Here is a 23262-nt window from a genome sequence, read left to right on the forward strand (position 1 = left end):
TTTGAAAATGTGGTAGATTTTCGATAGTCCTCGTCTTTTTAAATAATAAAATTCTGGTATATAATATGATCAGTGTAATTGATTTTAAAGAATAATAAGTACAAATTTGGCACCTTATTTTCCAGATAGAGCTATTAGATAATAATTACAGATTTTTGTTTAATTTTATTTCATTTTGGCAATTTTGGCCTTCCATATGAAACAGCGACAGTTAGTCACCACACTAAATCACTACAGCTAAATCATCACAACAGAACCCCTCCCCCCCTAAATGTGAAAGTGTAATCCAGAGGCTAATATCTTTGTCGAGATGTTAACACAAACATGTAAACATCCCCTTTCTTACTGGTTATCCTAGCGCCCGCTAGCTTATGCTCGTCCATCTGCCCAAGAAAGTGTTGCATAGGCGTCCTTGTACATGCCTGAGTCGGGCCTCGCTGGTTTGCATGGGGGCTGGAGCCAATGAGGGAGGCGAGAGGCCCCCCTGGGAAGCTCTGATTGATTGGCGTCTCATCTTCCTAACGGGCTGGCACCCTGCCATCCAGCTATGGAGAAGAAAAAAAAAGAAAAAAAAGAAATACACAAGCACAAGTGACAAGCACAAGGAAAAAGAAAGAAAAACGTCCCTGCGCATGTATGTCAGATGATAACGATTATTCTCGCGTAATCTTGGATTTCCCCCAGAAAATGTCCTGGAAGTTGGAACTGTGGGAATGGGCAAACGGGTCAACATAAAAGTGAGAACGGGGCGACACCTTTTCTAGGAAACTAGATTTATTTCCAAGTACAACTTCTCAAAAAAGGACATAAATGACGTCTAGTACTATTTCTAGAACAAAACAAGCATCACAGAGTAAAAAAAACAAAAACTAGTGCAGTTTTGTCTATTACCTTTGGCTTAATCGTGGTCCCAAATTAAACATGTGCAAGGTAATACTTAATTGTCCACGGTTTTAGGCCCAATCAGAAGTTTCGAATAACCACATGAAAACAAAATGCTATACAACGTAAAATTAAGCAGCTGATTGTTCGTAGTTATATTCAAAATAATTAAAGGGGATGTCAAGCCTTAAAAACTCTTCAAATGAAAATTACATCACAGTTGCTTGCCTAACAACCAATCGTTTCTTTCATATCCTGCATCCTTAGATGAAATAAACGCACGTTTACAAAAGCATTTTTAGATACGTATGAGAATAACATCACAGTTGTTGAGGCAACAACCAATCAAACATAGCATGTTTTCCAAGATGTGATTGGTAATTTTTAGTTGACAAAAAGTTGAAATAATATTGAATAGCTGCTTGGAGGCATATCCCCGTTATTAAGTTCACCTTTGCAAGGACATATGGAAAAACAGAGGTACCTCTTTTAACAAACTATTAATAAAAGAAATTCCCGCTAACAAAAACGATGTTTGATTTTAGCTAACCTGCACTAGCTCCCTGTTATCTTAAAATGTGATTTTAAGGTTCTGTTGGGATTATACAAAATCATCCATGGACTTGCTCCCTCATATCTTTCAGATTTAATTTCCCCCTATGTTCCGGTCCGGAGCCTGTGCTCTGAAATTGCTGGTCTACTAGTGATCCCAAGAGCCAAGAAGAGATCCGCAGGTTCGAGAGCGTTCTCCATTCGGGCCCCGCTGCTGTGGAATGCTCTTCCCCCTGAGATTCGATCTGCAACCTCAGTGGAAATGTTTAAATCTAAGCTTAAAACACAATTATATTCTCTAGCATATGAATAATCTATATTTTATGTTGACAATATCTGTGTATTATTTGCCCTCATGTAGGTTTTAGATCAGGGGATGGTGTCATAATAGTCCGTGGTTTGCAATAACCTGTGGTCTGTGCAGCCCTTTGAGACTCTTTGTGATTAAGGGTGTCACAAACAAACATGACTTGACTTGTTTCTGCAAAATATTGCATTCCTACATGAAAGAAATTCCAGATTACAAAGAAGGACAATTTCAAAACACGTATGCAAATGATATCACAAGTTGCTCAGGTAACAACCGATGAGAGATAATAATAATAATAATAATAATTTCCTTTGTATTGTCATTCTTTGTAACAATGTACACAGAACGAAATGTCGATACACCTGACCCGTTGTAGCGGGTCGATGCAGCCGCAGCCAGAGGGCGCCGCCATTATACCAATTAGGTATGCCTCGGTCGAGGCGCGAACCAGCGACCTCCCAGTCTCAAAGCGGGCACACTACCATCTAGGCTACTGAGCTGGTATTACCTGTTTTCAGAGATTTGATATCTTTAGTGTGGAAAATGCCCATTATAAAACACGTACAAGGCCAAGAAGTGCAGCGGTATTAACGCAATTCTCGGCAAATGAAAACGTGTTTTAGAAATATTTTGCATCCATGTATAAAATAATTTCCATGTGACTAGATTGGAACATTTCTAACATTAAAGCTCACTTGTTTTCTGAGATATGATACAAGTGGTTATTTCTGATAAATGGTCATCATTATTATAACCTGTAACATGCTGTTTGTTGCAATGTGTACATATGGTCAAAGGGCTTGGTAAGGACAATGGTTCCTCTTTTTACATCAGTGGTACATTTCAAAATTCATATGAAAATGACATCACAATTGCTCGGGTAACAACTAATCACAGCCCACCGATTTACCCAGATGTCGCTGGTTATTTTTAGTGGAGATTGAGAGGCAAAATGGCCGATTCCAGCCATATGCCATGTCACTAACGATCATGGCAGCTTCGATCGATGCTCCTTCCTTTGATTGAGAAACACATTGCTAGAGTTCTCCCGTTCACCCCTGGCTCAAGTACGGACAAAGAAGACTCACTCGGATCATTTGTAGCCAACAAAAGCTGAACTCGGTGGGGGTGACTCCTTGCATGTCCTCCAAGCCAACCAACGCCGGGCTGTCAACGGCCACTCAAGCACAAGAAACTCAGCAAAACGTTTTTTTTTTGCCTCACAGCAGCCGTTTGTTTTCACTTGCTACATGCAAGATTTGTTTAACTAACGAAGATATTGTAAAACATTGCTGCACATTCAAAAAGGGACGCTCAAAAGCAAAATCAGCCTCATCGGTTTGATGTCTTTGTAATGTAAAAAAGGAGGGAAATAATAAAAATGTAAAGAAAAAAAATCCTTAGCTCTTGCACAATATTTTCCTTTTGCTATTCACATGGGTAGCCAGGTTTTATCCATAGACTGAATATGTTCCTTGGCTTTCATCCTCAGCGCAGCAATACTGGAGCTACGCTGGTCCAAGTCCTCCAGCGGGAACTTGTCGGAGTACGGCGCCGGGCACTGGTAGGGCGGCGGCGCCATACTCTGCATGCCCTGACCCATGGACGGATGCGGGCCGGAGTTGAGGAAGCCATGGCCGGGGTAGTTGGTCTGGAGGCCTTGGGGGGGCCCCATGAAGCCCGAGATGCTGTGAACGGGCGTAGCACTGGACAAAGGGGAGCTCAGCCATGGGTCCAAGGGGAGGGCGGTGCTCATGGGGCCCATGGCACCGTGGACCGGCGGCGGACGGTTATAGGTCAGCATGGGCGGGTCGTGGAGCTTCATGGTGCTGGCGTCCATTTTCTCCTGGCGTCTCCATTTGGCTCTTCGGTTCTGAAACCAGACCTGGTGGGGAAGATATCGGATTAACATGGGAATTTTTTAAATGGGAGACGGAATTTTTGAGATCTGAATCTAGCAATGGTTCTGTGTTAAAAAACAATGTGTAATAAGTCACTGCTAGGTCGTTGTAGCTTGGAATGGAGCTAAAGCACGTGTATTTGAAGAAGGCACACTACAGAAGGTGAGGGATTTATACACCCAGAGTGGTTGGACTTAGCGAATAAATGGGATTTGTGAGAACTGGTGGAACCAGCAACCACTTCAGGGTGTCCCTTGCCCACTGCCTGAGGACAGGTGGGACTGGCTCCAGCACCCCTTCGACCCTACTGAGGATAAGTGGTGCAGATAATGGATGGATGGTGGAAGCAGCTAACTCTAGGAGCTAGCAGGGGAACCTAATAAAAAGGCCAGTGAAATATTGCAAGAGCGAATGAGACTCTGGACCCTGAATTAAGGAAATTAGCGATGTTCCATTGCATCACCATGGGTAGAAGCAAACTATAGCCTGCAGCAAAGTGGTTAGAATAAGTTGCTAGAGAGGGAAACTATGGAAAAAACTAATTGTTTGAATCACGCGACACAGCAACATTAGCTTGCATGACTATAGCGACCAGCCAAGTGGCTAATATAAGTGGCTAGAGAATGAAACATTGGGAAAAAAGTGGAAGATGCCTGAATCACAGGATTCATGGAATCTGCCATGTTCGCTTGCATGAACAGTTGTGAAGGCAAGTGACATTAAAGGACAAAGAAGGAGTAGCTAATAATAATTTTTTAAAAAGCTAGCCGAAATCGACAGCCAAGTTGGTAACATGAGTGGCTGGAGAAGGAAACATTGGGCAACAAAGAGGAAAATGTGTTAATTATGGAACTTGGTGTCAATAACAATAAGAGGAGCAGCTAACAATAACAGCTAGCCCCAGCATCAAGCCATCAGCCAAGTGTCTAAAAAGAGTGGCTAGACAAGGAAAGAGTGGGAAAATAATATCGGAAGATGCCTGAATCAAATCACTCAGATCAGCAGTGAAAGGTGAGGAGAGGACAATGAAGGACAAAGAGGGAGTAGCTAACACTAAGAGTAGTGGCTAGCAACAAGCCAAAACCTACAGTCATGTGGCTGATAGTAGTGGCTAGACAAGGTAAATGTGAAAAAAAATGCACCAGATGCCTGGATCACGGGACTCACAACCATCACATTGGGTACTCAGCTGTTTGCGGTAAGTGGCTGTTATGTGCCAAAGCCAGAAAATGGTCTTTCTAGCTTCTGTAGTTGTAAAATGTCTTCTACATGGCAGCGTCTTCAATTCAATTCAATTCATGTTGATTTGTATAGCCCTTAATCACAAGAAGCACCATCCCCTGATCTAAGACCTACATGACGGCAAGGAAAAACTTAGCATAAAGAAATGAAGAAACCTTGTGAAGTTGTGATACAAAAGCAAATTTCTATACCTGAAATAATGTTTATGACATAGCATTTGTGTAAAACTTGAATTAACAGTGGTTTAACAAAACGGAAAAAGTTACACCACTAGGGCTCACTGTATATTACACACTGGCGTTTTAAAATGGTTGTTGTCTGAAACTGTCAATGGCTAAGGCGCAACACATTGCTAACTGTCCGGTAAGCTAACGACTACATGCTAACGGCTACATACTTATGGCCACATGCTGACGGCTAAATGATAATGATTACATGCTAATGATGACAGAACTGTCACAATTGCCACGGGAATTCTCCAGTTTTTTTATGACATATCCCAAGAAAATGAGAAACAATATCATTTTAGTGACATTTGCGTGAGTGATGTATGCTAAGGGGAGGGTATTTTATGCAGGGGAGCACTTTTGGGCACAACGCCCGCTATGTTGAAATGATCAACACAGGCCTAGAGCACCCTCTTGTGGTTTAGTGTGAAAATAACACGTGAAATTAATGAAAATGTATTAATAATTTCACACATAAGTCAAACCCGAGTGTAATTCGCACCCCCCAACCAAACGATGAAGTCAATTGCGTATTACAAGCCAAGAGATACAGTAATGGAAAACCAAGGCCCTCAGCTCTACCTGGACTCGGACTTCGGGCAGGTTGACCTTCATGGCGAGCTCCTCGCGGCTGTAGACATCGGGGTAGTGAGACTTTTCGAAGGCACGCTCCAGCTCGTGCAGCTGGTAAGTGGTAAAGGTGGTCCGGTTACGCCGGTGCTTCTTTTTCGGCAGATCGTCTTTGCACGATGAAGGCGACTTTCCACCGTCATCGCTCTCCACGCTCCTTCTCAGTTCCTCCTCGCACTTGTTGGTGAAGAGGTCGGCATCTGAGACAAATGATAGGGATAATCTTCATTCTATATACATATATACAGTAAGGAAAATAAGTATTTGAACACCCTGCTATTTTGTTATTTTGTTCTTCCACTTAGAAATCATGGAGGGGTCTGAAATTTTCATCGGAGGTGCATGTCCAATGTGAGAGAGATAAACTAAAGAAAGAAAAACCCAGAAATCACAATGCACTGCATTAGAGAGAAGATGACTGGGGCTGTGTTATCTGGGGAACAACCTCTTCCCTTAGTCTCAGCAGTGAAGATGGGTCGTGGCTGGGTCATCCAATATGATAACGACCCGAAGCACACAGCCAGTAAAACCAAGGAGTGGCTCCGTAGGTAGCATGTCAAGGTTCTAGCATGGCTCAGCCAGTGTTCAGACCTGAACCCAATCGAAAATCTTTGGCGGCACCTCAATCTCCGTGTTTCTCAGCGACAGCCCCGAAACTTGACTGATCTCGAGAAGATCTGTCCTTGTGAAAGATTACATCTACATCTCATCTCATTAGCTGCATCGCTTATCCTCAGTAGGGTCGCGGGGGTGCTGGAGCCCATCCCAGCAATCATCGGGCAGTGGGCAGGGGGACACCCTGAACTGGTTGCCAGCCAATCGCAGGGCACACAGGGACAGACAACTCACACGCTCATTCACACCTAGGGACATTTTGGACCAGCCAATTCACCTGAAATGCATGTTTTTTGAATTTGGGAGGAAACTGGAGTGCCCGGAGGAAACCCACGCAGGAGGTTACCAAGACATGAACTGTGCCGCACATATACTATATATATATATATATATATATATATATATATATATATATATATATATATATATATAATATATATATATATATATATATATATATATATATATATATATATATATATATATATATATATACTGGACTGTCTCAGAAAATTAGAATATTGTGATAAAGTTCTTTATTTTCTGTAATGCAATTAAAAAAACAAAAATGTCATACATTCTAGATTCATTACACATCAACTGAACTATTTCAAGCCTTTTATTATTTGAATATTGCTGAATTTGGCTTACAGCTTAAGAAAACTCAAAAATCCTATCTCAAAATATTAGAATATCATGAAAAAGTATACAAGTAGGCTATTCAACTAATCACCTGAATCATCTAATTAACTCGAAACACCTTGCGAGGGTTTCCTGAGCCTTAAAAACACTCAGCTTGGTTCAGTAAACTAAATCACAAGTATGGGGAAGACTGCTGATCTGTCTGCTGTCCAGAGGACCATCATTGATACCCTCCATCAGGAGGGTAAGACACAAAAAGAAATTTTTCAAAGAGCAGGCTGTTCACAGAGTGCAGTTTCAAAGCATATCCACAAAAAGTCTGTTGGAAGGGAAAAATGTGGCCGGAAACGCTGCACAACCAAGAGAGATGACCGCAGCCTTAACAAAATTGTGAAGAAGAGCCGCTTCCAGAATTTGAGGGAGCTTCAAAGACAGTGGGCTGAAGCTGGAGTCCAGGTATCAAAAGCCACAGTTCACAGACGTGTCCGGGAAATGGGCTACAATAGCCGTATTCCCATGGTCAAGCCACTTCTGAACTCAAGACAACGGAAGAAGCGTCTGACTTGGGCTATGGAGAAGAAGCACTGGACAGTTGCAGAGTGGTCCAAAGTCCTCTTTTCAGACGAAAGCAAGTTTTGCATTTCTTTTGGAAGTCAAGGCGCCAGAGTCTGGAGAAAGCCTGGAGAGGAGCAAAATCCAAGTTGCTTGAAATCCAGTGTGAAGTTCCCACAGTCAGCAATGGTTTGGGGAGCCATGTCAGCTGCTGGTGTTGGTCCACTGTGTTTCATCAAGTCCAGAGTAAATGCAACTGTGTACCAAGAGATTTTAGAGCACTACATGCTTCCATCTGCTGAAAAGCTCTATGGAGATGAGGATTTCATTTTCCAGCATGATCTCCACAGTGCCAAAACCACCAGTAACTGGTGCACTGACCATGGCATCACTGTCCTTGATTGGCCTGCTAATTCCCCTGACCTGAACCCCATTGAGAAATTGTGGGGTATAGTTAAGAAGAAGATGAAAGACACCAGACCTACAAATGCAAATGAGCTGAAGGCCGCTATCGAAGCATCCTGGGCATCAATAACACCTCAGCAATGCCACAGGCTGATTGCCTCCATGCCACGCCGGATTGATGCAGTAATCCGTGCAAAAGGATTCCCAACCAAGTACTGAGTGCATCAATGGACATTTTCAAATGTTTGATTTAGTTTTGCTCTTATAAAATTATTTTTTTACTTGGTCTGAGGAAGTATTCTAATATTTTGAGATAGGATTTTTGAGTTTTTTTCAGCTGTAAGCCAAAATCAGCAATATTCAAATAATAAAAGGCTTGAAATAGTTCAGTTGATGTGTAATGAATCCAGAATGTATGACATTTTTGTTTTTTTAATTGCATTACAGAAAATAAAGAACTTTATCACAATATTCTAATTTTCTGAGACAGTCCAGTATATATATATATATATATATATATATATATATATAGTATATATATGGTTTATAATCTGCCATATTGGAGGGTTGTCTAGCATTAACTGCCCGTTTGAGGTCACACCACAGCATTTCATCCATCCATCCATTATCTGCACCGCTTATCCTCAGCAGGGCCAATTTGGACCGGCCAATTAACCTGACATGCATGTTTTCAGAATGTGGGAGGAAATGGGAGTGCCTGGAGGAAACCCACGCAAGCACGGGGAGAACATACAAACTCCGCACAGTAAGTCCGGTAGCTGGATTTGAGAACATGCAAACTCCACACGGGAAGGTTTAATCCCATGACCTTTATTTATTTTCAGACCTATTAATGGCGTTCACTCAAACAGAAAAGGGCTTTCGTATGCTTGAATTTGCAAAAACTGAATCCTGGACGGTTGTTCAACGTGCATGTCATGTAAATTCTGAAAGGAGCCACCGGAGAAAGTCAATTGTGAGACGGCATAGTCAATTCATTTACTGATGGGTGCTCATGCTCGGCTTATGCTTGGTTAAAAGAACGGGACAACCCTCAATTACAGAAGATTAATCGGTCAGAAGACAAAATAGGTCAACTTCAGTGTCCCACAACAACCGTTTGGCGTGTCCTAAGAAGACGACAGCATATGACGCCATACAGTTAGTACAACAGTTAAAAGCAACTGATAAACCGTCTCATCGAGACTTTTGCATTTCAATGCAACTGAAGATGGAAGATGACAGATTTGATGACCAGCTTGTTTTTAGCAATGAGGCGACTTTCCACGTAAACGGCAAAGTACAAATGGGGTACTTAGTACCACATGAGCTTATTGAGTATTAGAAAGATTCTCCAAAGGTGACCGTGCTTTGTGCTAGTTCGAAAAAAGCTGTCTACGGACCATTCTTTGAAAGAGCAACTGCAATAGGGAGACATTCCTCAATAAAATGGAAAACTGGTCAATGGATAAATTGAGTAAGAAAGAATTTGGGGATTATTTAACAGAATGGGGTGCATCCCAACTGGAGCCTCAGGGTTGGAGAGTTTCTGAACACAACATTTCCAGACAGATGGATTGGACAATCCGGGCAAAATGATCACCATCTCAGATCGTTAGTGACATGGCATTAGTGACTGTACGATTTCTTTGTGAAATGACGGTGTCACAGCGGCTGGGTGGTCAGTGAGCTGCCCCACAATGCGGAGATCTAGGGTTCAAGTCTAGCTGCGGCAGCCTCCCCTATTGCATGTTCTGGGATGGGCTCCATCACCTCCACAACCCCAGTGAGGATGAGCGGCACAGGAAATCGATGAATGGGTGGATTGTAAAAGGATTGGTCTCTATTCCAAAAGACCAGATAAGCTGAAGGCACAAAAAAACGGAAGGTGCTGTAACCATTGACAATGAGAGGCTGTGACAGGTTTGGCTAGGATTTTAGTATCGGCTAGATGTGTGCTGCGTTGGTTCTCACATTGAATATCTTTGAACATTCTATGTAAAATAATCGATTACGAGCTCTCTGAATTTACCAGATGTTTTTTATCCTTAATAGTTTCCGAGAGATTCAATGTCAAAAATTAACCAAGACTTTTAAAACACATTGTATTTACAGTAGACCCCCAGGAAACGGAGACACTGCCTTATAACGTTTTCACTTTAAGGTAGGGATTAAGATGTTATTGGGCCCCTTTTTACGGCATTGTTTTCCACTATTAGACAACAAATCATTTCCTATGCCCCCCAAAACGTTGCTGTGTTCTTGTGTGTGATGAGATGCCTGTCTGCTATTGGTAGTCTTTATAAAAAAGGGTGGTCTTCTATAGGTTTACGTCACTTTATCATGAAAATGCGGATACACTATTGACCAAACTCCCTCCCACAATGCTTTTCCCATCTTTGTTGAGTACAGAATCTTGAGTGCTTGTAAGACTAGTGTATTTTTTGTGCCTTATTTATTCACTTTGGGTCCAAAGCTTGTAGTAATGCTAAAACAAAAAGCAATAACATGATAACCATGGAAACAAAGCTTGCAGTTATAAAGAAATACGACTAAAGCACACAAATTGCTATAAAATGTAATGTGGACATTCCGGACAGGCAGCTGCGAGTTGGACACACGCATCATTAAGCTACTGTAGATGAGTGAATCCATCAATCCTCTCAACCTCAATGAGGCTGGTAAACATTGCTAATCGGATTTGTTAAACTTGTTTCCACCCTTTATCTTTCTCCCCAAGTAAAATGGACAAAATAAAATCAAATGGCCAAAAAAATTACATACCAGGCGACTGCGTTCCCTCAGGCGTGCACAAAACGTCATCCCTATCCGATCAGACGATTTGACTTTGTCATCTTTTTTTGAAAGGAATCTCTGTTGAAATCCGTTGCCCATTTTCCATATCTCTCAATTATTATTTGACTGCTTCACTATGCCTACTCGCCATTTGAGGCGACCAACACACAATCATTCGCTGGGAAAACGACGGACCACCAGGAAGTGTGGGCTTCCTCAATGTGTGGAAAAATATTTGATAAAAGACCCTGCCTTCTAATGGTGATTAATCATACTGAAATCATTCACAGAGACTTGATGCTTACTGAACAGCAGCGCACCACCCTTATATAATCCATCCATCCCTCCATTATCTGCACCGCTTATCCTCAGTAGGGTCGCGGGGGTGCTGGAGCCCATCCCAGCTATCTTCGGGCAGTGGGCAGGGGACACCCTGAACTGGTTGCCAGCCAATCACAGGGCACAAAGGGGCAGACAATTCGCTCGCTCATTCACACCTAGGGACAATTCGGAAGGCCAATTAACCTAACATGCATATTTTTGGAATGTGGGTGGAAACCGGAGTGCCCGGAGGAAACCCACGCAAGCACGGGGAGAACATGCAAGCTCCACACAGGAGGTTTGATCTCATGACCTCAGAACTGTGCCGCACACGCGCTAACCACTGAGCCGCCGTGCTGCCCACCCTTTATAATAGTTTATTAAAATAAAGCAAGACGTTACGTTTTTGCACTCAGTGACAATGCTTCTGAAAATGTATTTATATGTTATGGCAAGGGTCAGGAACCTCTGGCTTGCAAGCCATATATGGCTCTTTTCATTATTATATATTGCTTGGGGATAAAATATTATCCATGCAAACCTCATCTAGACATTCCATTTCTGATCAGAGGGGAATCGAGTCCAGTGCTTGCATAGCTGACATAGTGCAGAAAGTATGAGTAGTTTAGTCCAGTATATAAAGATAATATCAAAGACAAAGTGTCACACCAATAGACCCCGTTTTGGCTGTATGTTGCTAAGGTATTCTTTATATGGAAGCTCATTAAAAAACTAAGGTTCACTTTTAATACACTTTACGATGAAAACCCACAGAACAAACGGTATACTGCTAAAAACGCCATCCAAGCACACAAAGCAATTTGATTGCGTGAGCGGTAGGGGCGGGCGAAGCTATGCACACAGGGCACTTCTCTCTGCCCAGCGCTGACCTCATCAAATGTAGATACATCAGTATCCTTGTTTGTAAAATTTAGTGACATTTTTACAAAAGAACTCTGCTAGCACATTGTTTTGAAACCATTATTTAAAAAAATGAAGGTCAAAATAAGCCTCAACAACTAGTTTAAAGTAATATATTGGTTGATATGGGACACCGGATCTGGAATTTTTCTTATTTCCTTAATTGTATCAATTTTTTAACGTCACACAGTAAAATAAAATGTGCAGAAAGATTAGATTTGGTGTGGGTTTGGCAGTTTTGCTGAAATGTGTCTTAAAATATAAGGTATGGCTCTCTTACAAAAAAAATATTATGCCTCTTTGGGTCAAAAAGGTTCTGGACCCTTGTGTTACGGCATTAAACGAGTTAAGTGCTCATTTTTTTGTGGTTGTCCAAAAAATTTTGCCAAAACGAAAGCCACATGGATATTTTTTAGGTCACAACCCGCCTCGCCCCGTAGAGTTCACGAGTTGTGAACAAACGGCCGAGCGCTCCCAGTCGGAACGTTCCACTTCATGGCCTGCATGACATCATTGTTTGGGGAAGAAACCAAACAAAAAAAAGGAAAAGGAGCAGGCCACGTAGCAGCCGTCTAGTTTCCTTTCAAGTGTGGAGCGGGTCACAATGGCCGACGCGGGGCCAGCCTTATCGGCTCTCATTAAGCGGCCGCCACAAAAGAAACGGGGCCGGGACAAAAGGGCCGAGGTCGGGTGTGGTTCAGCGACCAGCTCTTGTCCCTGTTGCGGCTCACCGTCTGAAGGTTGCACACTGTTTGGTGGCAAAGAGGGGGCTGGGGGGGAGTTATGGAGGCAGGGGGGTCAACACCCAACTTGGGAAAAGTTGCGCATCCAAGGGCTGACTTTGCTGGACAGTTACATGCTGTACAAATGAGTGACATCATCACATACAGTGAGTGACATGAAAAATGAGTTCCCCCCTTCCTGAATTCAGTGTTTTTTTTGCATATTTATCACTCTCAAAGGTTTCAGATCATCAGACTAACTTTAATATCACAATGAGAATAGTCCTATGTGAAAAAGTAATTGTCCACTGAACCTCATAGCGAGTTGGGCCACCTTTGGCAGCAATAACGAAAATCAAACGTTTACGATGATTGGTAAACAGTCTTTCACAACACTGTGGAGGAATTTTGGCCCACTCTTCTTTGCAAAATGGTTTCAAATCTGCCATATTGGAGGGTTGTCTTGCATGAACTGCCCGTTTGAGGTCACACCACAGTATTTCAATTGGATTTAAATCCGAACTTTAACCTGGCCACTTAAGAACCTTCATTTTGTTTTTCTGAACCATTTAGAGGTAGACTTGCTAGTGTGTTTCGGATCACTGTCCTGCTGTATGATGCAAGAGTGCTTGAGTTTGAGGACGTTCTCCTTCGGGATAATGTGGTAAACAGCAGAATCCATTATTTTATTCATTCATTCATTATCTGCACCGCTTATCCTCAGTAGCGTCGCGGGGGTGCTGGAGCCCATCCCAGCTATCTTCGAGCATTGGATAAGGGACACCCTGAACTGGTTGCCAGCCAAAGACGGACAACTCACTCGCTCATTCACACCTAGGGACAATTTGGACCGGCCAATTAACCTGACTTACATGTTTTTGGAATGTGGGAGGAAACCGGAGTGCCCGGAGGAAACACGGGGAGAACATGTAAACTCCACACAGGAAGGTTCGGTTTCATGACCTCAGAACTGTCCCGCACATGTGCTGCCCCCATTATTTTATAATTTATTTTATTATTACTATAGTATATATTATATTAGGATAATTATCATTATTTTTTTTTTTTCATTTTATTTATCATTATATTTTTTATCTTATTCTCACTTTTTTTTTTTTTAATTAATTTTTGTTAATAGATTAAACAATTTGTGTTTGTACTTTTATCCAACCTGCAAAGGAATCAGTAGATAATGGTAAAAGGTCAGCATTTATGCAGCGCTTTTCAAGTCACTGGCGACCTCCCAAAGCACTTTACAATGTGCTTCACACTTACCCATTCACACACACACACTCACACACACATCGATAGCGTTGACAGCCATACAAAGCGCGTAACTGCCTATCGGGGGCTCCAGGGGTTCCAGGGCACTTTGACATTTACCTCGGAGAATCCGGGCATGGAACCTGCCACCTCTCGGTCCCGAGACGAGCGCTTTACTGCCACCCTATCGATAGATACTACCCTGTATTTACTTGGATTGTATTGATAAAAAAAATCCTGTATCGACTCCCCTGACAATCATAGGATGGGAGTGGAACTCATAATAATTTCATACCTATTCAGCTAAAATATTTTGTCATTTTTTATTGTAACTTCTTTATCTGGTAAAATAAGAAACTAATCCTCCAGGTATAATTTCTATGATAGGTTTTCTTAAAAAAATAAACCCTTTAAAATATAGTAAATGACGGAAAATAAATTTTTACCATAAGGGCAGAGTAAATTTCCCCTTTTCAAGTATTATTATTTTACTCAAATCTTAAATTATTTGTAAGGTAAGATAAAAAAAGGTATTTCACAAATTCAAGCATTATTTTGCTTAATTTACTATATTTTCTCGAGTGAAGTAAACAATTCTTTCAGATTTTATTAGTTTATGAGTAAAATTCTTTAAAAATGTAGTAAAAAGGTTTCCTGAAAATGTCCATGATATGTTCTCAGATAAAAAAAGAAGAACAATTTTGGTTACATTTCTGTGTCATGATTACTGATGTGACCCAGCTGTGCCCGTTCCTCTGACGCGAACTGCCGCGGACTCTGATTGGCTCCTGATCAGTACTTATACCCAGTCCTGTCTGTCCCCTTTTGTCAGTCCGTCTGCGAACTTCAGTTAATTCAAGGCAAGACTTTTTTGACCCTGACTCCCACCTATTACGTTTTTTTGCTCCCGTCTGTCCCCCAGCTTCAACCCGTTTTTGATCCTGACCTCGTCTACTCTCCCGTCACGGATTTCGACCTCTTTTTGTCCCTGACCCTGACCACGTTTTTGCTCTCCTGTCCCGGCTACCGACCCGTTTTTTCCGTCCCCGACACCGCCATCGCTCGCCAAGGAAGATTGACTTCCGCATTCGGAGCACATTCCGAGTGTCAGAGCGACCTGCTTCCCGTGTCCAGCAAATACCGGATCTTGGGCGCAACACTTTCTGGGGGTTATTTATTAAACGTTTAGTAAAGTAAGAAAAATCAAAATTAAGACAAATAAAAATAACATTAAAAAGACAAAGTAAAAATATAATTTGTATAAATAATTCTACATCATATAATATAAATAATAATGTATAATTTGTATAAATAATGCGTGACCCACTCTGCCGAAACGAGTCGCAACGCTCTTTTTTTAACTAAAGTGTCGATAACTGAGAAAAAAACGAGGAAAATCATGATTTTTTTTTACATTTTGAAAGACATTCAAAAACAATAGGTACTAGGTAAAGTAACAAAAACAGCGATTAAAGTTTTCGAAAACAAAATGAAAGTTATTTTAATGTGTATTTAAATAAATATGTGCTAAAAATGTCTTTCAGTCTGGTCTAATTCTTTTTTCATATGTGTACAAATGATTTATTAAACTTTACAGTTAGACTAACCCTTTAACTGTAAAACCTTAAATTGACATCACACCAAAAAAAGCAAAAGCATGATTTTCTCATGTTTTCGTTCAGAAACAGGTGGATGGAAGGCCGTAATTCAAATGGGCATATCTTCAAAATGGTTCATTATAAACCTTTGACTATAATATCATTTTAAAGCTCATTTCTTATACTTTTTTAATTTATACCAAAACCCGATATTTGCATTACTGTGACTATTTTCGGTAAAACAAGTCACATTTAAAAATATGAAAATATATCATTTAATATAGTAATATATTCATATAAATACAAAAAAATACCACTTAAAATGAGCAATAGGGGGAAAATTCTATTCTATTCTATAAGGGCGACACAAGACAACTACAATAACATTGGATCTTCATTCCCCAAACCTAAACCAAGGAAAATACCAAGTCAAACTGCTCCTAAATTTCCTCAAATTAATCTTTTTTCACGTTTATGTCACAAACATGATGACGACTTCAGATTACTGTCGACATCCACATAACATAACAACGAAAGCAAGCTGGAGTATTGTAATCTGGAAGAGAGAAGATTAGGGGGGAATTCCACAGGGAAATGAGATTGGCACAAGCGCAGGCGACATCTTGAGTCAATTTATCTCCCAATCTCTGCTCATTTGGTGCAAAAAAATATGATGATTTGAAAGCTGCTACATTGTCAAGCATGAATAGTGTTTTGAAATGGACATTTCTATTTCGTCGGCCTCTTAAACTGTCCATTTCACATAAATACAAGTCAAGTCATGTTTATTTGTATAGCCCTTAATCACAAAAAGTCTCAAAGGGCTGTGCCTTTCCTCACATGGTTGGTCTGTGCCCTGCCAAAATCATATTCATTTTGTGAGTTGTATTTTATTTTAACCATTGTGTGCGTACGGTATGTTAATTTGGTGGTTGGGGAGAAAAAAAAGGGTATTCTATTTACTTAAGATGTGATTTTAAGGTTCTGTTGGTAGAATAAGAAATCATGCATGGACTTGTTCCGGTCTGGGGCCTTCGCTCTGAAAATACTGGTCTACTAGTGATCCCAATTGCCAAGAAGAAATACAGTAATCCCTCGGTTATCGCGGTTATTGGGGACCAAAACCACCCGCGAAAAGTGAAAATCCGCGAAGTAGCGACGCCCCTTTAAAAATGCTTAAATTTTTTTTTTTTGTATGACCCAAATTTCACGTTGACAATACAGTATCTGTGTATTATCTGCAGGGTTGGGTAGGGTTACTTTAACTTAATTACTTTCAATTACTTTTGGATTGCTCCAATACCAAATTTGCTAGTAAAAGACAAAAGAAACTAAATATGAATAAAATTACTAAATTTTGTGCAGGCTTGGGGGGTAATGGAATACATTGAACGTCAAAAATGATGTTGGCAAGCTGTTTGGATTTACTTTCATTTTGTTTCTGTCGCATTTTATGTTAGTTTTGACGGAGATCAAAGCCAGGAGAGAAAGCTTACCACATGTTGTGAGTCATAATTTTATTCATATTTAGTTTATTTTGTCTTTTATTAGCATATTTGGTATTGGAGTAATCCAAAAGTAATTGGGAGTAATCAAGTTAAAGTAACCCTACCCAACCCTGATTATTTGTTATTGCAACATCCGTTGCAGCTTGGTCATCCTGGAAGGGGGTTAACCTTATGTGCAGTCTTCTCTCAAGGTTTCTTCATTTACCTCATGTTAAGGTTTTGAGTTTTTCTTTGCCCTCATGAAGGTTTTGGATCAGGGGATGGTGTAATAATAGTCCGTAGTTAGCAATAATCTGTGGTCTGTGCAGCCCTTTGAGACTTCTTGTCATTAAAGCCGTCACAAATAAACATGACTTGACTTGTACACTGAATGTTCTTATACAGCACTTTGGTGGAAATTTATTGCCTGAAAAGTGCTTTACAAATACATTTTGATCGAATAATTATTAAGGTGGAAAAGAACCAGTATATGAGTTTAATGGTGGATATTTAAATGGTGGATAGTTTAAACAGAATACCTGCACCAAAAGACATAATACATTAGTAATATACATACATACATACATACATACATACATACACACATATATATATATATATATATATATATATATATATATATATATATATATATATATATATATATATATATATCTCATCTCATTAGCCGTACCGCTTATCCTCATTAGGGTCGCGGGGGGGCTGGAGCCCATCCCAGCCATCTCCGGGCAGTGGGCAGGGGACACCCTGAACTGGTTGCCAGCCAATCGCAGGGCACACAGGGACAGACAACTCATTCGCTCATTCACACCTAGGGACAATTTGGACCGGCCAATCCACCTGAAATGCATGTTTTTGGAACGTGGGAGGAAACCGGAGTGCCCGGAGGAAACCCACGCAAGCACGGGGAGAACATACAAACTCCGCACAGGAAGTCTGGAGCTGGATTTGAACCCACGACATGGACTGTGCCGCACAAGCGCTAACCACTGCGCCGCCGTGCTGCCCATATATATATATATATATATATATATATATATATATATATATATATATATATATATATATATATATATATATATATATATATATATATATATATATATATATATATATATATATATATATATATAGATGGGGGGATTAGTAATGGACTCTAGGCAAAAATGCATGAACTACTATACTTATATTGATGACTATTCAAGAGTGAAGCGTCATTATTGGTATTAGTTTTAGTATCAAACATCCCTTGTCATTTTCATTTTTATCAAGTGCTTGTTTTATTCTCATATTGTTGCTTATTTGATGTTATATCAAACGCTTACTTTTGCTCCTGGTTTTTCGTCTTGAAGGGTCAGTTTGTTATATTTAGTGCCTCCTAATGGTAAAAAAAAAAATTCATACAGAAAAAAACGTTTGTTTTTGTATGAAAATCATAGGTCGAGAAATTTGTATTGCTTGCTGTGGCATTGGTTAAATTAGGCAACATTGCCATTTAGTGGTCAAATATTACACACTATGGGGCTTTAAAGTATAAGAAAATCCCAATCATGTTTCGTGAAGTTCTTTTTTGTTTTTTTCGGATTACCTTTTTTTCCAGTGGGAAAACATAGAAAATATTAACATCATGATGTTACAAATCAGTTTTTGATTATTCGTAAATAACGCCTTCCCTGATTGGCCGATAGAAATCAAACATCACTCACCCTGAAACTGCTGCTCCTCACTCTGGTCCTGAAGACCTTCCAGGTTGCCACTGTAGGATGGATGGGACTCGTGATGCTTCCCGGGGTCTCCCAATACCTCCACAGCCATCTTGTGGGGTCCCGGGGCCACAGCGGGCCCCAGCAGAGAGTCCTGGTCTTTACTGAAGCCCAAGATGACGTCGATGCTGTGAACGTGGCCCCCCACCGTGACACCTTTGGCCAGTTCGTGGAAGTTGCTGGGCGAGAGGCAGCTGTCGTCCACCATGCTCATGGTATCCAGTGATAAATGCATCCGAGCGTGTGGGGCCCCTCCGTGGCTCCTGGGGCCAAAGGGGAGGAGGTCTACATGAGGAGGGGGGTCAGAGATCACCTCGCTACCTCGGAGGAAGCCTGACGTGCGTCTAAATCCGCTTAACTGGAAACTGCGGCGGGGGGTCTTATCTCCTCGACTTTCCAAGTTTGGGCCAATAAGAGGCAAACGCTCATTTTTAAATTTGGTGCTATCGCCAGAACTCCCGACTTTTCTGCAAAATCAAATAAAACTATTTAAATCTCAATAACATATCAATAAACTTTTTGAAACCATAAGCTGAACTGAATTTTAAGGCACGTCTTCCCAAAACATTTTTTTCATATTCAACGTCGTAAAAATTATTTTCCCTCTCCTGATTTCTGTGCTTTTTGCATAAAACCAATTTTAATATCACACAAACAAAAGTCAAGGAAATACAAAATTCTATTTTGAAATGTTGATTCAATTTATTAGGGCACAATAAAAAAAATCAAATTTGGCCCTATGTAAACAAGTAATTGCCCATTGAACCTAAAAGCGAGTTTGGCCACCTTTGACAGAGATAACAGAAACCAAACGTTTATGATAATTGGAATGAGTCATTCACAACGCTGTGGAGGAATTTTGGCTGACTCTTCTTTGCAAAGTTGTTTCAAATCTGCCATTTTGGAGTTTTCTTTTTAGCATGTCACACCCCAGCTTCTCAATTGGATTTAAATCCGGACTTCGACTTCGCCACTCCAAAACCTTTATTTTGTTTAGTTTTTGATCCAGTCAGAGGTGGATTTGCTGGTGTGTTTCGAACCGTTGTCCTGCTGCACGATCTAAAAGCGCTTGCGTGTGAGGGCACAAACTGATGGCCAGACAATCTAATTCAGGATCTTCTGGTAAACACCAGAATTCCTTTTCCCGTCAACGACAGCAAGTTGTCCTTGTTCTGGAGCAGCAAAGCAGCCCTAGACCATCACACTGCCATCACCATGCTTTAATACTGGCATCAAATACTGTGTCATTTTTATACCAGATGTAACAGGCTGCACACCTTCCAGAAAGTTCAATTTTTGACTCATCAGTCCACATAATGTTTCTCCAAAAGTTTAGAGGATAATTAAGATGCTTTTCTTGACAACTCTGTGTTCTTTTGTGACAGCAGTGGTGTTTGCCTGGGAACCTTCCCAATAGTGCCATTTTCCGCCAGTGTCTTTCTTATAGCAGAGTCATGTACACGAGTGTTGGGCTCGTTACTTCAAAAAAAAAAAAAAACTGAGTTAGTAACTAACCACTTTATGGTAAAAATAACTAGTTGTCAGTGTAACTAACTACTTCCGTTTCTTTAAAAACAAGTTGCTGTATGTCAAAGAATTTGAACATTTCTGAGCAGGATATTTAAGTCTGTTGAATAGAGAATAACTGACAAGTAGTTGTGTTAGAACATTGTAATATTTATTGCAACTTACCAGCAACAGATTTATCCTACACTTGAAGTGCAACAACAATAAACAGTAAACAATATAATAAAATAACAGTTAGCAGTAAACAATATAAAGTGAGTTCAATAGATTAAATATAACTGTCACAATCAGACAACTGGTCAGGTAGACATAGGCAACTGCACTTCGAATATTTTGTTCACAACAAAAGTTAACAGTATAGCGACTATATATCTCTCTCTATTTGATGTTATGTGCTTAATAACAGAATAACTAACCCATAATGCCACATTGTAACAGAACATGCCTGGTGTGTCCCCAGATGTTTACAATTGTATGTTTTGGTTGACTTGCAGGTGACACGAAAGTAAACATCCTACACGTCAACACGCCTCGTCTCATTTTATTCACGGTAACACTGCCTTTGACTGTCAGTAACGGTAACTGTGGAAAAATAAATGAGTTACATTACCCAGTTACCGAAAAAAAAGAACACTATTGCGTAACGGCATTATTTATTACGTTATTCTCAACACTGATGAACAGTGACCTTAACTGAGGCCAACAAGGCCCGCAATTCCTTGGATATGTTTTGAAGTTATTTTCTGACCTCCTGGATGAACCCTCACTGCACTCTTGTCGTAATCTAAGTTGGTCGACCACTCCTGAGAAGGTTTTTCACTGTTCCCAATACCTCTATTTGTGCCTACTGGCTCTGAAAGTGGTTCGCTGGAGCCTTACAGCCTTCGAAATGGCTTTGTGAACTTTTCTGGACTGCTAAATTTCAATCACTTGTTTTCTCATTTCTTTTTGATTTTTGGGGGATTTGGATCGTGGCGTGTCAATTGTGTCCTTGATATTTTGTAGCCTATTTCACAATAAATTTAAGTGAATTCTTTTTTCAACACAGCTGGTGGCAATCAATTTTGGGTGTAGCATGTGGAATTGAACTCGCATTTCCCAAAACCGTGGTTAGTCAGTTACTTTGGGATTTAACAAGAATGGCAATTACCTTTTCACCTAGGGTCTAGATTTTTGTGGTGTCTCATTAAATGGAATCAACATTTCAAAACTCCATTTTGTATTACCCTGTTTGGTCTCTATGTGATATTAAAATTGGTTTGATGATCTGAAACCTTTGTGAGTGACAAATATGCAAAAAGCAAATAAATCTTGGAGTGGGGTAATCTTTTTTCAAGACACTGTATATGAGCACCTGACTATGGATGCATGGAATTCCGAGACAAGTGGGAATTGGATAACAGTATTTTTTCACTGAAATCCGAAACTACTGCATCTGCCAATAATTTGCCAAGAGACTGTATCGGTTTTCAAAGAATATATCAAGAGCTACCAGACAAAACATGCCATCTACAAAAAGCTAACTGGAAACGAAGGCGTGAAAAGGGGAAGCAACTGGAAGCTGTTTTAACGGCAGAGCAGCACTTAACGAGTCAAATGAAAATGCTACAAAGGCGAACTAAGAGGTTACAACGCTGATCGCCAAGTACGGCAAACATTTCCCGAACGGTGAATTTATTAAAGACTGTTCTTAGAATGCCAGAACAGTCAGCACTTACACAAATTCAGCTCACAAATTCTGGCCTGCTTTCTTACAAGTTTGGACACACCTGCTCTAAGCAAAACGTTTTAACCCAACGTGAATAAAAAATTGTTATTTACTCCTTTTATGAAATCACAATGAGGAGAAAAAAAGTAGCATCTCAAATTACCTGCTGTTAAAGGAAAACTGTAGCCTCAATTACTGATGCTCCTGGTCCACATTCACTCCTCCAGGTTCCACTCTTCACTCTTCAGATAGTGCATCATTTTTTACAAAAAGAGATTATCGAAAATCCAAATAAAACTCAAAAGAGACACTGGATAAGAAAGTTCAGCCAGCAAGCACTGCGGAGAGGAGTAAATGGGGAGGAGGAGGCAAGAGGGAGAAGTGGACAAGGCCGGTGGGGAGGTGAAACCAGGGGATTACCAGGAAGGCTTTATTAATTGGGATCCTTCCCCTTTAAGAGTGATTGGCAACCGTTTTCTGCCTAACTAGTTATATTAATTGTGGATTTCATTCACGGCCGCGGGAGGGGGTCTCGCCTAATGAAGGCCGGGACTGAACTTTCTTTTCAGGGATTCTTTGTCTTAGGGACAAAAGTTTTGGCTTGGCACCGCTGGACTTCATTGTGGGAAAGGAAACTGACAATTGAAGCGAAACAATTTACTGGGTAAAAAACACTAACAAATAGTGGACCGTAAATGTTAAGTACAGTGAGCGTGTTAAGTGACATCTAGTGGTGAGCCTAGAGAATGCAACAACGGTTCCTCAGAAAGATCAAACTTTGCAACCAACAGTATCGTATAGCGTGCTAGACTATCGATTTGTTCCCCTTAAAATTGCTTACTTTTTTATTTTCTACCACTTTTTCGAATTTTAAACAACAACAACAAAAACTTGACTTAGAGCTAGTATTTTAGTTTACGGTTGCTTTACTATTGCATAACATTTCCGTTTTGATAAACGTGTCAGGACCAGAACGTAAACAGGACCCAATTGCATTATGTCTCACAAGTTTTTTTGGAGGAAAGAGAAAGGGCTGCGCCCACAATCCGGTGTTTGCTGGACGCGGGAAGCAAGTCGCTCTCGTACTCGGATTATGTTCTGAACGCGGAAGTGGATCTTCCGTAGCGAGCGATAGCGGTGTCAGGGACGGAAAAAACGGGTCGGTAGCTGGGACTGG

The 23262-nt window shown here is 40.6% G+C and overlaps 1 protein-coding gene across 2 annotated transcripts; it reads right to left on the reverse strand.

Annotated features, from left to right (window-relative positions):
• On the reverse strand, positions 1–22456 carry rx1 (retinal homeobox gene 1). 2 transcript variants are annotated; one of them, XM_088349907.1, is made up of 5 exons: positions 22249–22456; positions 19210–19317; positions 18794–19135; positions 5697–5944; positions 1–3629 (listed from the first exon to the last, which is right to left on the reverse strand). In XM_088349907.1, the coding sequence occupies exons 2-5, from the start codon at positions 19277–19279 to the stop codon at positions 3177–3179; spliced, it is 1113 nt and encodes a 370-aa protein (XP_088206033.1). In that variant the 5' UTR covers positions 19280–19317; positions 22249–22456; the 3' UTR covers positions 1–3176. The 2 variants fall into 2 exon arrangements, with proteins under 2 accessions (XP_088206033.1, XP_088206034.1); XM_088349908.1 differs by lacking the exon at positions 19210–19317 and having other exon boundaries at positions 18794–19113.
• Positions 22457–23262: the final 806 nt, after the last annotated feature.

This window comes from Urocampus carinirostris, chromosome 12, assembly GCF_059441175.1.
Source record: "Urocampus carinirostris isolate Australia breed hairy pipefish chromosome 12, RoL_Ucar_1.0, whole genome shotgun sequence".
In the NCBI taxonomy this organism is placed as follows: Eukaryota; Metazoa; Chordata; class Actinopteri; order Syngnathiformes; family Syngnathidae; genus Urocampus; species Urocampus carinirostris.